The sequence below is a fragment of the Salmo salar genome, chromosome ssa11 (assembly GCF_905237065.1).
Source record: "Salmo salar chromosome ssa11, Ssal_v3.1, whole genome shotgun sequence".
Lineage (NCBI taxonomy): Eukaryota > Metazoa > Chordata > Actinopteri > Salmoniformes > Salmonidae > Salmo > Salmo salar.
In genome coordinates, this window is record NC_059452.1 from 3,338,235 (window position 1) to 3,354,675 (window position 16,441).

The following is a 16,441-nucleotide window of genomic DNA, read 5'->3' on the forward strand; positions in this document are numbered from 1 at the left end:
GTCAGATCTCAGATGTCTTCAAGGGTGAGGGAACCATGTGTTCTGATTGGGAGTTGTTTAAGAGAGTGCAAAAAATGGTCTGCCAGCTCATCTGAGCATTCCTTCAGTAGACTTTGTTGGATTTGATTCTCTTGAAGACCTGTCTCACCTCCTCCTTCTCAATGGTTGGCACCTCCACTCCATCCAGGGACTGGAGCGGCAGTTTTTCCGTCAGGCTTTCTGTTACAGTGGAGAAGTCGTGATTATCAAAACAGTTAAAAGTGATGAGTTCATTGACAAACTGTTCCTCTTCCTTCATGTTTTTGCCTTTGGTTTTCTTTTTGGCTTGCTCGGTGAGGGTTGCCAGACTTTGCTAGGCCTGCCTGAGGTTCCCTGTGTGGAACATGTTTTCCACTTTATTTTTGTAGTTGTCCTTAGCCTGGGCTATTGGTTGTTTTACTGTCCTCTACAAGGTTTTCACCTCCTGTTTGTTGCCAGCAGAAAAATGTGTGTTTAAGCTCAGCAGAAATGGCTTGTTATTTGGATAGCATTTCACCATCTTTGTAGGGGCTAACATGCCCTCAGAGAAATGGATATAGACAGTCACTACTCATACTGACTCAAGGGTATAATCCATTATAAAACTGTCCCAGTTTGTACAGGACAAACAGCTTTGCAGGCTTTCTGTAGCTTTCTCTTACCATATCTTGACTGCCCTTTCCTTCATTTTTTTCCTGTTTCACTTTCTTTGAATGCTGGCAGTAATTGAATTGCCTAGTGGTCCGATGTGCTCACTGGGGGCTTCAGAAACTTATATGCCCCTTTTTATTATTGCTGTAACACAAATCCAATTTACTATCTCCCCCATGGGCTACAAGTAACATTGTTCATAGTTCGGTAGGACAGTATGAAGTGAGGAGTGAAAATACAGTATAAATAAAGAGGTGTGGAGGAAAATAGAGAGAGTAGAGAGGAGCAGGTCTAAGGGATGGTGAAGTGCCCTAAGAAGGGCTCTGTCCGTCTCCAGGAAGAATGGCTTGTAAACAGGAAGAAGTGTTTGGAAACACCCATGCTTAAGTGGTTGAGCCCAGGCCGCATCATTAGGCCTGTCGTTATGACACAGAACCAGTGTCTGTCTTTCCTCTTTTCCCCATAGCAGGCATGAGTCACTCTTTTTAGGGATAAGCTGTTTCCAAAAGGGCCTCTATTTCCTATTTAGTGCGCTACTTTTGACCAGGGCCCATAGGGTTCTCTTCAAATGTAGTGCACTTTATAGGAAATAGGGGGACACTTGGAATGCAGAACAGTGTCTGCCCAACAACGTTCATCCCAGCCAGAGCAACCCACCCTTCTAATGAATGGATGTATTTTTTTGTATAGACTGATGAATGAGACCATTTTTTTTCAATTTTTGTAGATGGTACAGCAGGTTTTCGTAGAAGGCGTACAGCAGTGGAAGAGTTACTGCTCACCGCTCTAAAATAATCGTTTGAATGTCCCAAACAAAACGAGCTTGAGGCTGAAATCTTTTAAAGATTTCAATTCAATGATTCAGAATGTAATACTGTTGCTATAGGCCTATAGTGTATTAACGGATATCTGGTTCCCTAAATTTGACCTCATGGAGAGGACAGAATGTATGCCTTTGCAGTCATTTGTAATTTCGCAATTAAGAGCCCGTTTTTCTGCCAACCTACCCCTTCCCACGGACTTTCGTTAGCATCCATTTGGATGTACATTTCATTCAATTACAGGTTCAGGTCTCTTCAAAATGGTTTCCATTCCATGTCGCTCTTCTGCACGTGTGGTGTCTTGTTGAATGCCAAACCAAAATATAGTCTCACCAAGACACCAACCAGACACAAAACCCTGCTGACTGGGTTTGGGCCCTTCTTCACTCAACCAAGACATTCCTGCTCACCGGCAGATCAGTCTGTCTGTGTCCGTCGCTGTGTGTCTTTCGCTACAATCTTTTTCTGTAGATTTATAGTGTCAGCTTCAATTCAATCAAGTCTCGGGGAGGTTTAGGTTGTTTTCCTCTTAACGGTGGGATAACGTTGGCTTGACAGGGGTGGTCTCTCCCTATCCGCCACTTAAACCAACGTGTCTTGAGTGCCTGAGGCTGGTCTAGCGGGTAACGCCACCGCCTGTAGCACATACAGATTTACGAACTTAATTTGAGCCAATTTGCTACAGCAGGAAAATAATCCTCCAGCAACAATTATTATGTGGATTATAATTAATGGACATTTTTGTAGGGGTTGACACATCCAAGCGGAAATTACAAACTAAAGAAGCTTTTTTTAAACCTCAAATATACTACCGTAATTTCCGGACTATTAAGCGCACCTGAATACAAGCCGCACCCACTGAATTTAAACATTTTCTTTATTTTGAACATAAATAAGCCGCACATGTCTATAAGCCGCAGGTGCCTACCGGTAGATTGAAACAAATTAACTTTACACAGGCTTTAACGAAACACGGCTTGTAACAAAACAAAAAATTTGCAGTAAGCTTTAGTTGTCTTTTGCACTGAGTCAATTCCTCACGCTGCTGTTTCCAACGTCTTATCATCGACTCATTAAGACCAAGCTCCCTTGCAGCAGCTCTATTTCCTTTTCCAACAGCCAGATCAATCGCCTTCAACTTGAAAGCTGCATCATATGCATTTCTCCGTGTCTTTGCCATGAGGGTGACTAAATGACTACCGTAATCAGAATGATGGGAAGTTTGAGAGCGCTCGATTTAATCTAAACAGTAAACAAAAAAGTGGTTTGACCTTAACCCGTTCGGCAATTTCATTGGTCTAATGAATGCTTCATACCGCCAAAAAACTGAGCGCGTCACAGAATGTGTTTTTTTGGAGAGAAAAAAAATTGAAAGCGGGAAAAATCCATATATTAGCCGCGTCATTGTTTAAGCCGCGAGGTTCAAAGCTGGGAAAAAAGTTGCGGCTTATAGTCCGGAATTTACGTTACAAGTTTTACACTACCGTTCAAAAGATTGGGGTCACTTAGAAATGTCCTTGTTTTTGATTGAAAAGCAAATTTTTTGTCCATTAAAATAACAAATTCATCAGAAATACAGTGTAGACATTGTTAATGCTGTAAATGACTATTGTAGCTGGAAACGGCTGATTTCTAATGGAATATCTACATAGGCGTACAGAGGACCATTATCAGCAACCGTCACTCCTGTGTTCCAATGGCACGTTGTGTTAGCTAATCCAAGTTTATAATTTTAGTAGGCTAATTGATCATTAGAAAAGCCTTTTGCATTTATAGTAGCACAGCTGAAAACTGCTGTCCTGATTAAAGAAGCAATAAAACTGTCCTTCTTTAGACTAGTCAGTATCTGGACTAGTATCTGGAGCATCAGCATTTGTGGGTTCGATTGCAGGCTCAAAATGGTCAGAAACAAAGAACTTTCTTCTGAAACTCGTCAGTCTATTCTTGTTCTGAGAAATGAAGGCTATTCTATGTGAGAAATTGCCAAGAAAGTGAAGATCTTGTACAACGCTGTGTACTACTCCCTTCACAGAACAGCGCAATCTGGCTTTAACCAGAATAGAAAGAGGAGTGGGAGGCCCCGGTGCACAACGAGTGTCCAGTTTGAGAAACAGACGCCTCATAAGTCCTCAACTGGCAGCTTCATTAAATAGTACCCACAAAACACCAGTCTCAACGTCAACAGTGAAGAGGCGACACCGGGATGCTGGCCTTCTAGGCAGAGTTCCTCTGTCCAGTGTCTGTGTTCTTTTGCCCATCTTAATCTTTTATTTTTATTGGCCAGTCTGAGATATGGCTTTTTCTCTGCAATTCTGCCTAGAAGGCCAGAATCCCGGAGTCGCTTCTTCACTGTTGACGTTGAGACTGGTGTTTGTGAGATGTTTTCAGATCTCCAAAGTTGACGGATGTCAAGTTGAAACCATGTCCCATGATATTGGCTGTGTAGATCCATCTAGCCATTAGTCTACTTTGAGGTCTGAATACATCTGACAAACTTTCATTTTTTAGTGAAATGTCCCTTTAAGTTCTCCCTCTACAAGCCAAATTGAGCTTGATGTTGTTTTTTGTTTATCTGGGCAGTATCTGGGCTGGATACAACAGTATCAAATTTTATTGGTCACATACACATGGTTAGCAGATGTTAATGCGAGTGTAGCGAAATGCTTGTGCTTCTAGTACTGACAATGCAGTAATATCTAACAAATAATCAAACATTCACAACAACTACCTTATACACACAAATGTAGGGATGAATAAGAATATGTACATATAAATATATCGATGAGCGACGGCAGTGCGGCATATGCAAGATGCAGTAGATGGTATAGAATATAGTATATACATATATGAGATGAGCAATGTTGTACCACAGTACAACAACACCCTGCTCTTTCCACTCTTATGATTTAAAGTCACCAGAATAGTATTTTGTATACGATTACCTGTATAGTTACTGTGAAGTGTGTTTGCACCTTGTTCTTGATCTTTCTGGACAGTGTGTTGTCGGGATACAATGGTACCATCTTTGCCTATGGCCAAACTGGTAGCGGGAAGACCTTCACCATCACAGGAGGCGCTGAGCGCTACAGTGACCGGGGCATCATCCCTCGCACGCTCTCTTACCTCTACCAGCACTTCAGCCAGGTCAGTCATGTGATGGGCCTAATGCTGTGTAATTTTGGAATATGCGGATTTACTCCTTTAGGGGAGAATCCTACCTTCTACTTACATTTTCACTTTGGACAACATTTTCCCCACACATAAACAGCTGTGCTGTGAGCTAACACACTGAAAAATTCTAAATAGTGGGAGTTTTGATACTGTACCTCGCGATTTGCATTGTGTGTGGTGCATCAATCACGCTGTAATCTCTTGTGGACAGAGGTAGGTAGCATAAATTATATCTAATGTGGATCTTTTATTCAGGTGTAGTGATTTTTTTTTTTGTCACTGATCATTTGGACAAATCACGATTTCGCCAGTGCTTGCATCTTTCAAATTTCGCAAGGAGAGGGGACATGTGACCCATAGACTTGCCCAAAACTTGCAGAGAGAGGGGGTGGAGCTACCTCCCTACTTCTGCTCCTCGTTCTAGTATCACGTATCCACCAGAACATAAATTGAGCTTCTGACGCAATTATGCAAGATTTTAGTTGTGGGTTGCCAATATTAATCACTCTGTAACTAAATATTCTTTTAAGCTAAAGTTTCACCTCACGGAAATTGTTAAAGAAAAGTTACAACATAACTGCAGATTATAATTTCACTTGCTCTCAGCGCTGTGTCTTTGTAAGAGGAAAATATCACCTTCAGTCAGTGGTGTAAAATACTTTTAATTACTAAAGCATTTTTTGGGGGTATCTGTACTTTACTTTATTATTTATGTTTTTGACTACCTTTTACTTCACTACATTCCTAAAGAAAATAATGTACTTTTTACTCCATACATTTTTCCTGACACCCAAAAGGACAGGAAAAGGGTCCAATTCACACACTTAAAGAGAACATTCCTGGTCATCTCTACGGCCTCTGATATTGTCACGATTTACCAGGAGCAGTAGAGAGGCAGAGTCAATTGCAGGAGACAGAGGTCCGGTAGTGCGATAGCGTTTAATAACAACCCGAAAACACCACAAGAAGCCGAAAGGCACAGGGCGCACACAATACTCAAAGGGGGAACACGTTCCCAAAACAAATGACGCACGGGGCGCAGCCCGGCAAAACTAGAATAGGGAGCAGCGCTTAATAACGTCTGTCCTGAATAGACATAAAACAATCCCGCGCGAAATCCTGAACTGAAAAGACACACTAAATACCCCCCCCATTAATGACAGACAAGGAACAGGTGCGGATCAGACAGACAAAACCAAAAGACACAGAAACATGGATCGGTGGCAGCTAGTAGGCCGGCGACGACGACCGCCGAGCGCCGCCCGACCGAGGAGGGGCGCCGCCTTCTGTGGATACTGTGACAGATATGGTGGATTCACTATCCACAAATGCTTCGTTTTGTAAATGATGTCTGAGTTTGAGTGTGCCCCTAGCTATCTGTAAAAAATAAAAAAAATAAAAAATAGAAAATGGTTTGCTTAATATTAGGAATTTGAAATAATTTCTACATTTACTTTTGATACTTAAGTATATTTTAGTTATTACATTTACTTTTGATACTTAAGTATATTTTTAAACCAAATACTTTTACTCAAGTAGTATTTTACTGGGTTTAATTTTTACTTGAGTAATGTTCTATTATCTTTACTTTAACTCAAGTATGACAATTGCGTACTTTTTCCACCACTGCCTTCAGTCTCCCATCGACATAAATGCACGACTAAGTGAAAATTAGACCTCAGGAAGTACAGTGGATTTAAAAAGTCTACACACCCCTGTTAAAATGCCAGGTTTTTGTGATGTAAAATAATGAGACAAAGATTAACGTGAACAATTCAATTGAAAAAGAAACTGAAATCTTTGAGGGGGAAAAATAAAAAACTCACAATAACCTGGTTGCGTAAGTGTGCACACCCTTAAAGTAATACTTTGTTGTTGCACCTTTTGATTTTATTACAGCACTCAGTCTTTTTGGGTAGGAGTCTATTAGCATGGCACATCTTGATGTGGCAATATTTGCCCACTCTTCTTTGCAAAAGCGCTCCAAATCTGTCAGATTGCGAGGACATCTCAAGTGCACAGCCCTCTTCACATCACCCCAGAGATGTTCAATTGGATTCAGGTCTGGGCTCTGGCTGGGCCATTCCAAAACGTTAATCTTCTTCTGGTGAAGCTATGCTTTCGTGGATTTGGTTGTGTGCTTTGGGTCGTTTTCGTGCTGAAAGGTGAACTTCCTCTTCAGCTTTCTAACGGACGCCTGAAGGTTTTGTGCCAAAATTGCCTGGTATTTGGAACTGTTCATAATTCCCTCCACCCTGACTAAGGCCCCGGTTCCAGCTGAAGAAAAACAGCCCCAATGCATGATGCTGCCACCACCATGCTTCACTGTGGGTATGGTGTTCTTTGGGTGATGTGCAGTGTTGCTTTTGCGCCAAACATACCTTTTGGAATTATGGCCAAAAAGTTAAACCTTGGTTTCATCAGACCATAACACATTTTCCCACGTGCTTTTGGGGGACTTGATGTTTGTTTTTGCAAACTTCAGCCGGGCTTGGATGTTTTTCATTGTAAGAAAAGGCTTCCGTCTTGCCACCCTACCCCATAGCCCATTCATTTACATTTTAGTAATTTAGCAGACGCTCTTATCCAGAGCGACTTACAGTAGTGAATACATACTTTTCATTTCATGCATTTTTATTTTTTTGTACTGGCCCCCCCGTGGGAATCGAACCCACAACCCTGGCGTTGCACACACCATGCTCTACCAACTGAGCCACATATGAAGAATACGGGAGATTGTTGTCACACAGCCAGTACTTGCCAGAAATTCCTGCAGTTCCTTTAATGTTGCTGTAGGCCTCTTGGAAGCCTCCCTGACCAGTCTTTTCATACATTTTGGAGGGACGTCCAGTTCTTGGTAATGTCTCTGTGGTGCCATATTTTCTCCACTTGATGATGACTGTCTTCACTGTGTTCCATGGTATATGTAATGCTTTGGAAATTCTTTTGTACCCTTCTCCTGACTGATATCTTTCAACAATGAGATCCCTCTGATGCTTTGGAAGCTCTCTGCGGACCATGGCTTTTGCTCTGAGATGCAACTAAGAAAATGTCAGGAAAATCCTACTAGAACAGCTGAACTTTATTTGTGATTAATCAGTCACTTTAAATGATGGCAGGTATGTAATGACTTCTATTTAACATGAGTTTGAATGTCATTGGTTAATTCTGAACACAGCCACATCCCCAGTTATAAGAGGGTGTGCACACTTATGCAACCAGGTTATTGTAAGGTTTTTATTTTTCATTTTTTCCCCCTTGAAGATTTCAGTTTGTTTTTCAATTGAATTGTTCACATTATAGGTCACATTAACAGTAGAAAAAGTTCTGACATGATTTATCTTTGTCTCATTCTTTTACATCACAAAAACCTGGCATTTTAACAGGGGTGTTGTAACGCCCTGGCCGTAGAGAGGGGTTTTTGTTCTTTATTTTGGTTAGGCCAGGGTGTTACATTGGGTGGGCGTTCTATGTTCTTTTTTCTAGGTTGGTTTGTTTCTTTGATTTTGGCCGTGTGGCTTCCAATCAGGCACAGCTGTAGCTTGATGTTGCTGATTGGGAGTCACACATAAGTAGCCTGTTTTTCCTTTGGGTTTTTGTGGGTGATTGTTTCTGTCTAGTGTTTTCTGTTTTGTTCATGTAGGACCGGACAGGACTGTTTGCTGTCGTTTCTGTCGAGTATTTTGTTTATAGTGGTTCATTTGATTAAATCTTTAAAATGAATACACATCCTCCGCTGCATCTTGGTTTTCTTACGACGACAGCCCTTACAGGTGTGTAGACTTTTTATATCCACTGTATCTAGGCCGTTAACAAATTTCCTCCATATCACTCACAAGTTGTTCCAGGTCACTCCAGTTGAGACTGCTTTTATCATATAACTGCTTTGGGTGCCTGTAAATAAAATACACCCATTTTCAGTCAAGTTTAGGCTATTGCACACATCCACTAGTGTGTAGGCCAGCTTTAGCCAGAGGATGTGAGTGACATAAATGCAGAAAATGGCATGATATCCAATTTAATCATACCCAGAAGATGCCCAGAATGAACGTGTTAATTGGCTTTTGATATATTGCCTCTGTAGCTAGATAAGAGAGATAAAAATCTAATAATCATTACTAACTTAGATTTGCAACTAAATGAGTTTGGATATCCCATACACTACAACTATTTTATTAGCAGTGGATAATATTTTTTTTTATTGTTTACATACCTATGTTATGTATGGCTTATGAATGTGTTAAGTCCTTATGAAGATACCTTCAAATGTGTTACCATAACCACCTAAATGGGTCTTTGTATTGTCTTGTTCTGCTATAATGGACATCTACAGGACAGCAGTATGGTGTACACCACCCACATCTCTTACCTGGAGATCTACAACGAGGTGGGCTATGACCTGCTGGACCCCCGGCATGAGGCCTCTCGCCTGGAGGACCTACCGTCAGTACCTCCTTCTTTCCTTTACTCTACTCTAATTAGGCCTGTACACTTAAAGAAGTCCTCCAGTGATTTTTTTTTTTTTTACTTTTCCTGTTGAAAAGTATAAATACAGTAAAGTACACACACGAAAGGGTAGAAACATTTTTTTGAGCAAAATAGTGTTTTTTTAGACACAACTGCAAACTTCATGGAGTAGGGCATTCAAGGAGTTGGGCTGATGGGAAGACGTGATGTCATCGACATCCCCACTTGCTTAAGGAACAATAGAAGAGCAATGAAGAACAAAAGAGGGAAGGCCCAACCCCCCACTTGTGTTATGTCATGACTTACCTAGACCACCTATTGAGATATCGCCTTTGTTAAGTAAATCAGGTGTTAAATTAGGTGAAAAGAGACTGGAGTGCCACTCAATACAGGCTTTGGTACATCCATGACATTTATATTTAGCCATTGAGTCTTGAAGAATTTATAAATGCCTCATGAGCTTTGTTCAACTGTCGTATCCCATCAGATCCCAAAATGTAGACCTGTTTTAGTACATTGTTTGTAAACAATGCAATTGTAAACAAACACTGTAGGCTAAAACAATACATTTGATCTCATGGACGGTCAGTCCTTGCATCCATAGCTCTGTCTCTGAATTTGACTGGTTATATTTCTCCAGCCCTTTTGCTCATCTGTTTAACAAAACAGTGGCAGTGGACCGCTTTGTTGTTTTCCCAATTCCAGAATGCCCCTTTTAATACAAACTATACATGTCTACCTAACATCTACTATACTGTTGTACGTTTATATGTACCTTTTCCTTTGCTGTGTTCTCTTTCTCTATCAGGTCATTGTGTGTTATTTATTATATATATATATATATATATTACTGTTCAAAAGTTTGGGGTCACTAACAAATGTCCTTGTTTTCCATGAAAACATACATGAAAGTTGTTGCAAAATGAATAGGAAATATAGTCAAGGATATAAATAATTATTCTGTCCTTCAAACTTTTCTTTCGTCAAAAAAAATCTTCCATTTGCAGCAATTACAGCCTTGCAGACCTTTTGGCATTCTAGTTGTCAAATTGTTGAGGTAATCTGAAGAGATTTCACTTCTTGCGTAGGGTTGAGATCCGGTGACTGGCCACTCCATTATAGACAGAATACCAGCTGACTGCTTCTTCCCTAAATAGTTCTTGCATAGTTTGGAGCTGTGCTTTGGGTCATTGTCCTGTTGTAGGAGTCAATTGGCTGCAATTACGCGCCGTCCGCGGGGTATGGCGTTGCAAAATGGAGTGATAGCCTTCCTTCTTCAAGATCCCTTTTACACTATACAAATCTCCCACTTAACCACCACCAAAGCACCCCTAGACCCAGACCCCCAGACCATCACATTGCCTTCACCATGCTTGACAAATGGCGTCAAGCACTCCTCCAGCATCATTTTTCATTTTTTATGCGTCTCACGAATGTTCTTCTTTGTGATCCGAACACCTCAAACTTAGATTTATCTTTCCATAACAGTTTTTTCCAATCTTCCTCTGTCCAGTGTCTATGTTCTTTTGTCCATCTGGTATTTTGTGGGTACTATTTAATGAAGCTGCCAGTTGAGGACTTGTGAGATGTCTGTTTCTCAAACTAGACACTCTAATGTACTTGTCCTTTTGCTCAGTTGTGCACCGGGGCCTCCCACTGCTCATTATATTCTGGTTAGGGCCAGTTTGCGCTTTTTGTGAAGGGAGTAGTACACAGCGTTGTATGATATCTTCACTTTCTTGGCAATTTCTCACATGGAATAGCCTTCACTTCTCAGAACAAGAATAGATTGACGAGTTTCAGAAGAAAGGACTTTGGTTCTGGCCATTTTGAGCCTGTAATCGAACCCACAAATGCTGATGCTCCAGATAATGACTAGTCTAAAGAAGGCCAGTTTTATTGCTTCTTTAATCAGACAACAGTTTTCAGCTGTGCTAACATAATTGCAAAAGGGTTTTCTAAAATTATAAACTTGCATTAGCTAACACAATGTGCCATTGGAACACAGGAGTGATGGTTGCTGATAATGGGCCTCTGTACACCTATGAATATATTCCATAAAAAATCTGCCTTTTCCAGCTACAATAGTCATTTATAGTGTCTGCACTGTATTTCTGATCAATTTGATGTTATTTTAATGAACGAAAATGTGCTTTTCTTTCAAAAGCAAGGACATTTCTACTTTCAAACTCAGTGCCTCTTTTCTTGACATCATGGGAAAATCAAAAGAAATCAGCTAAGGCCTCAGAAAAAAAATTGTAGACCTCCACAAGTCTGGTTCATCCTTGGGAGCAATTTCTAAACGCCTGAAGGTACCACGTTCATCTGTACAAACAATAGTACGCAAGTATAAACACCATGGGACCACGCAGCCGTCATACCGCTCAGGAAGGAGACGCGTTCTGTCTCTTAGAGATGAACATACTTTGGTGCGAAAATTTCAAATCAATCCCAGAACAACAGCAAAGGACCTTGTGAAGATGCTGGAGGAAACAGGTACAAAAGTATCTATATCCATAGTAAAACGAGTCCTATATCGACATAACCTGAAAGGCCACTCAGCAAGGAAGAAGCCTGCTCCAAAACCGCCATAAAAAAGTCAGCCTACGGTTTGCAACTGGACATGGGGACAAAGATTGTACTTTTTGGAGAAATGTCCTCTGGTCTGGTGAGACAAAAATAGAACTGTTGGGCCATAATGACCATCGTTATGTTTGGAGAAAAAAGGGGGAGGCTTGCAAGCCGAAGAACACATGCATCAAGCACACCCATCTCATTAGTGGTGGTGAGAAGATACATTATGTTAGACTAATTTTCAATTGACTGTCATAGCCCCACATTAGAAGTATGTGATGGTGAGTTGAGAAGACAATCAGAAATACTGTTAGATTTCAATTGACTACCATAGCCCCAAATAAAATAGTTAACATTGGCTTTTAATTACAACTTTTTTTCTCACATGGCTGGGGCTGCGATAATTTTCAGATACACTATCAAAATGGGGTCGTGGGCCAAAAATGTTTGAGAACCCCTGTCCTACAGTGTTCGCTGTCATTGCATTCTGACTCAGTAGTCTTGTCCATTTTGACATTTGTGAATGTTGTAATGAGGAATCAAAATGCATTTCACAAATGAAACAAGATCCCGCAATGATAACATATTTACAACAATTTCCAAGGTACGATCATGGATTGGTGTCAGCAAGCATTGGTTGGAGGTACTATCCGCCATTGTTTAATACATACCATTTTTTAATACAAGTGAATCGGGACACAGTTAATATCCAGTGGGAGCTAAGAAGGATAGCACCCCAGTAAAATCATCATGACTGTTGATGACCGAACATTAGCAGGGAAGGTCAAGAACTATCCCACATTGTGTGACGTTGTACCAACAACTTGTCAATCACTCATTTGCATGATTTCAAACGTTCACTCAGCCCTCTCATCCTCTTCGACCCTGTCAGTCAATCAATCCTGTGGAATGTTTTTGCTGGTGGTGGCCTAGGAAGTGACACCCAGCATCTGTACAAGCCATCTCTATTTGATGTCACTTGATGTGGGCAATAGCTCATCCACTGTTTGTTTTTCAGAGTCTTTGTCCTAAATGGCACCCTATTCCCTACATAGTGCACCCATAGGGCTCTGGTCAAAACTAGTGCACTATACAGTAAAGGGAATATGGTACCATTTGGAACGCATACAGATTGTGTCTGTCTATCACATTATAATCTGGGAATGGGGTAGATACAGCATGTGTACAGCAGGCTAGGGCACTGGGGTGTAGTTGTAGCCCAATGACTTGGTCTGCATTCCAAATGGCACCCTGTGTAGCACATTACTTTTGAACCAATAGTGCACTATATAGGGAAAAGTAGTGTACTATATAAGGAGTAGGGTGCCATTTGGGACATAGCCTTGCAGATGCAGTTTGTTTGGATTGAAGGCTGGCCTCTGGGAGGGGGAAAATGATGCAACCTTATTAAATAGCCTCAATGTGGAGTTAGTGTCATTAGGCCAATTTTTTATGATGTATAAATCACAGATATTTAAGATATCACAAATTCACATAAAGCTAAATTTACAGTAAGCAAAAAGGAATACGTTATATACTCGCATTACTCACTATGGATCCCTTTTGGAGTTTGAGTTTTGAACAGATATTATGAACAGCCTATTACAAGCCCTCTTTTGTCGATTGGAGGCACTTTTTTCATATAAACATTATCTCAGGCTGGTGAAATGTGTGTGTGTGTGTGCTTGCCATCTTGCCTCTATAGGAAAGTTACCATCATGGAAGACCCGGACCAGAACATACACCTGAGAAACCTGTCACTCCATCAATCAGCCAATGAGGAGGAGGCTCTCAACTTGCTTTTCCTGGGAGACACCAATCGCATGATTGCAGAGGTAAGGAGATGGAAGCAAGGGCATGGAGGACTGCAGCTTTACAAGTGTATATATATCCACTAACATTTAAACTTTGATGGAGCTCGTCATGCAATTGGTCATACTAATTCTTCACTGCAAACAAGAATAAGTCATTAGGACGTCTTCTGAACATAATTAACTGTTTGGCTTAAGTTGTCAGGACGCTGTGTCTTGGTCCTTTTGAGGTTTTCTCTAGTTCCCGGTTTGTTCCGGGGATGTCCCCAAGGCCTTGTATAGGACACTCCCAATACATATTTTTTTTCTCCTTTTTCTCAAGGATAAAGTTCTGTCAGAACCAAATAGGGACCTATTTGTAATGTTCCCTAATCATCATACTAAGACCCTTGTAACGTTCTGTCTGTAACAATGCAGGAGTTGTCTGAAACAACCCATTATGGTCATTGAACGTTCCATAGTGGACATCAAAATACATTATTATAATGTTTATACTGAGATCTGTACTGAACGTCCCTTATGGTCCCGAGGTTAACATCATGTTTAATGTTCCCTAAAAAGGCCTTTTCACAATGCTAGCTAGCCTGTGGTCACACAAGCATTTATTAACCCTGGGCTAAGCTTAAGCCCTGGGCTAAGGATTCACACTTGTATTCCAAAGCCCTGGACACAATGTTATAAGTAATGAGACTTTTATTAGCACATTATTTCCTTTTGCTTCTAGCCTAGCATTTGATTTCCAATAGTGATGGTTTGTGTAAATCTTGCTGCCTGCCTGTCTGACCTACGAAACAATGTTTCACTTTTGAAATTCGATCTTGCCCCAATACAGAGAATGCTGACCACGAACGAGACATAAATACAACTTTTCTGATCCAGGTGAAATCATGCAAAAATATTTAATGGATATATCCAATTAAATGTAAATAGAAAAGTTATAAAAACAGACAAATGGAGCGTTTGCCCCCCCCTTCCAGCTGTAGAGTTTGTAGCTTTAGTTGGCTAAATTAGAAGACGTTAGCCAGCCTGCACAGCAACCATTTTTGTTAGGCATAGCAACCAATGTTTTTGCAAGGGTGAAGTAGTTTGAATTTACTTAACAAAATAACGTACAGAATGCATTACAGGCATCACGAATATATGTAAATTAGGTGACATTGCAGCTTTTTTGATTGGACAGTAAGCATTCTGGGCATTGTTCTTAACCCTGCTTCACACTGGCTATTTTGGCACTGTGTTTCTGGGGCTAGACCCGAAAAGTCGGTGCTAACCCTGCTCTGGAGCAGAGCTGGCTAGCCCTGGGCTAAGGTTGGTGCGAGCCCATTTTAGAATGTGCAAATGTGAACACTCGCTTAGTCCCGGCCTAAAATCTCCCTTAGCCCAGGGCTACGGAGGTTCTTAGCCCTGGGATAAGCTGCAGTGTGAATGTGCCTAAAGGGACCCAATGGTAAAGTTGCCTAATGTCTTTAGGACCATGGAATTACTTTTGTGCCTTAAAATTAAGCAAACCTTTTTAATTCGAGAACAAAATTCTTATTGCAATCCGAAATACTGATATTGAAAGCAAAACATTAACCCAAAAGTATTGAGAGCCAAATAAATAATGTTGCAAGGAAATAATTTTGAAAGGCAAGAACAAATGAATTATAAATGAATGCAAAAATATATATCTTTGAAACCTTTTAAATGATAATGCAATTGCGATGAAAAGCTTCCATCTTTGTTTTTTTTTTGGTGATGTTACCCTGCCCTTTGCTTTCGCTGCCTTTTTTTTGCAAAGTTTTGACACATTCATTGATGCCCCTCTATTGGTCAACCGGTTTTGGAATGACAGTTCATCATCATTTTTTATATCCGTGCTAGCGGCTTAAAATAATTGGCCAGTACACCTAAACTCAGCAAAAAAAGAAACGTCCTCTCACTCACTGTCAACTGCGTTTATTTTCAGCAAACTTAACATGTGTAAATATTTGTATGAACATAACAAGATTCAACAACTGAGACATAAAGTGAAAAAGTTCCACAGACATGTGACTAACAGAAATTGAATTATGTGTCCCTGAACAAAGTGGGGGTCAAAAGTAACATTCAGTATCTGGTGTGGCCACCAGCTGCATTAAGTACTACAGTGCATCTCCTCCTCATGGCCTCATGGACTGCACCAGATTTGCCAGTTCTTGCTGTGAGATGTTACCCCACTCTTCCACCAAGGCACCTGCAAGTTCCCGGACATTTCTGGGGGAATGGCCCTAGCCCTCACCCTCCGATCCAACAGGTCCCAGACGTGCTCAATGGGATTAAGATCCGGGCTCTTCGCTGGCCATGGCAGAACACTGACATTCCTGTCTTGCAGGACATCACGCATAGAACGAGCAGTATGACTGGTGGCATTGTCATGCTGGAGGGTCATGTCAGGATGAGCCTGCAGGAAGGGTACCACACGAGGGAGGAGGATGTCTTCCCTGTAACGCACAGCGTTGAGATTGCCTGCAATGACAACAAGCTCAGTCCGATAATGCTGTGACACACCGCCCCAGACCCTGACGGACCCTCCACCTCCAAATCGATTCCGCTCCAGAGTACAGGCCTCGGTGTAACGCTCATTCCTGAATCCTACCATTACCCCTGGTGAGACAAAACCGCAACTCATCAGTGAAGAGCGCTTTTTGCCAGTCCTGTCTGGTCCAGCGACGGTGGGTTTGTGCCCATAGGCAACATTGTTGCCGGTGATGTCTGGTGAGGACCTGCCTTACAACAGGCCTACAAGCCCTCAGTCCAGCCTCTCTCAGCCTATTGCGGACAGTGTGAGCACTGATGGAGGGATTGTGCGTTCCTGGTGTAACTCGGGCAGTTGTTGTTGCCATCCTGTACCTGTCCTGTAGGTGTGATGTTCGGATGTACCGATCCTATGCAGGTGTTGTTACATGT

At 41.3% G+C, this 16,441-nt stretch overlaps 1 protein-coding gene across 1 annotated transcript in view; it reads left to right on the forward strand.

The window, feature by feature from the left end:
• The window catches only part of kif6 (kinesin family member 6), a 104,677-nt gene that overhangs the window by 38,194 nt on the left and 50,042 nt on the right, over positions 1 to 16,441 (forward strand). The window contains exons 4-6 of the mRNA XM_045690343.1: positions 4,487 to 4,634; positions 8,995 to 9,104; positions 13,408 to 13,537. Coding sequence (XP_045546299.1) covers positions 4,487 to 4,634; positions 8,995 to 9,104; positions 13,408 to 13,537 — 388 coding nt within the window. The remainder of the gene's footprint in view (positions 1 to 4,486; positions 4,635 to 8,994; positions 9,105 to 13,407; positions 13,538 to 16,441) is intronic.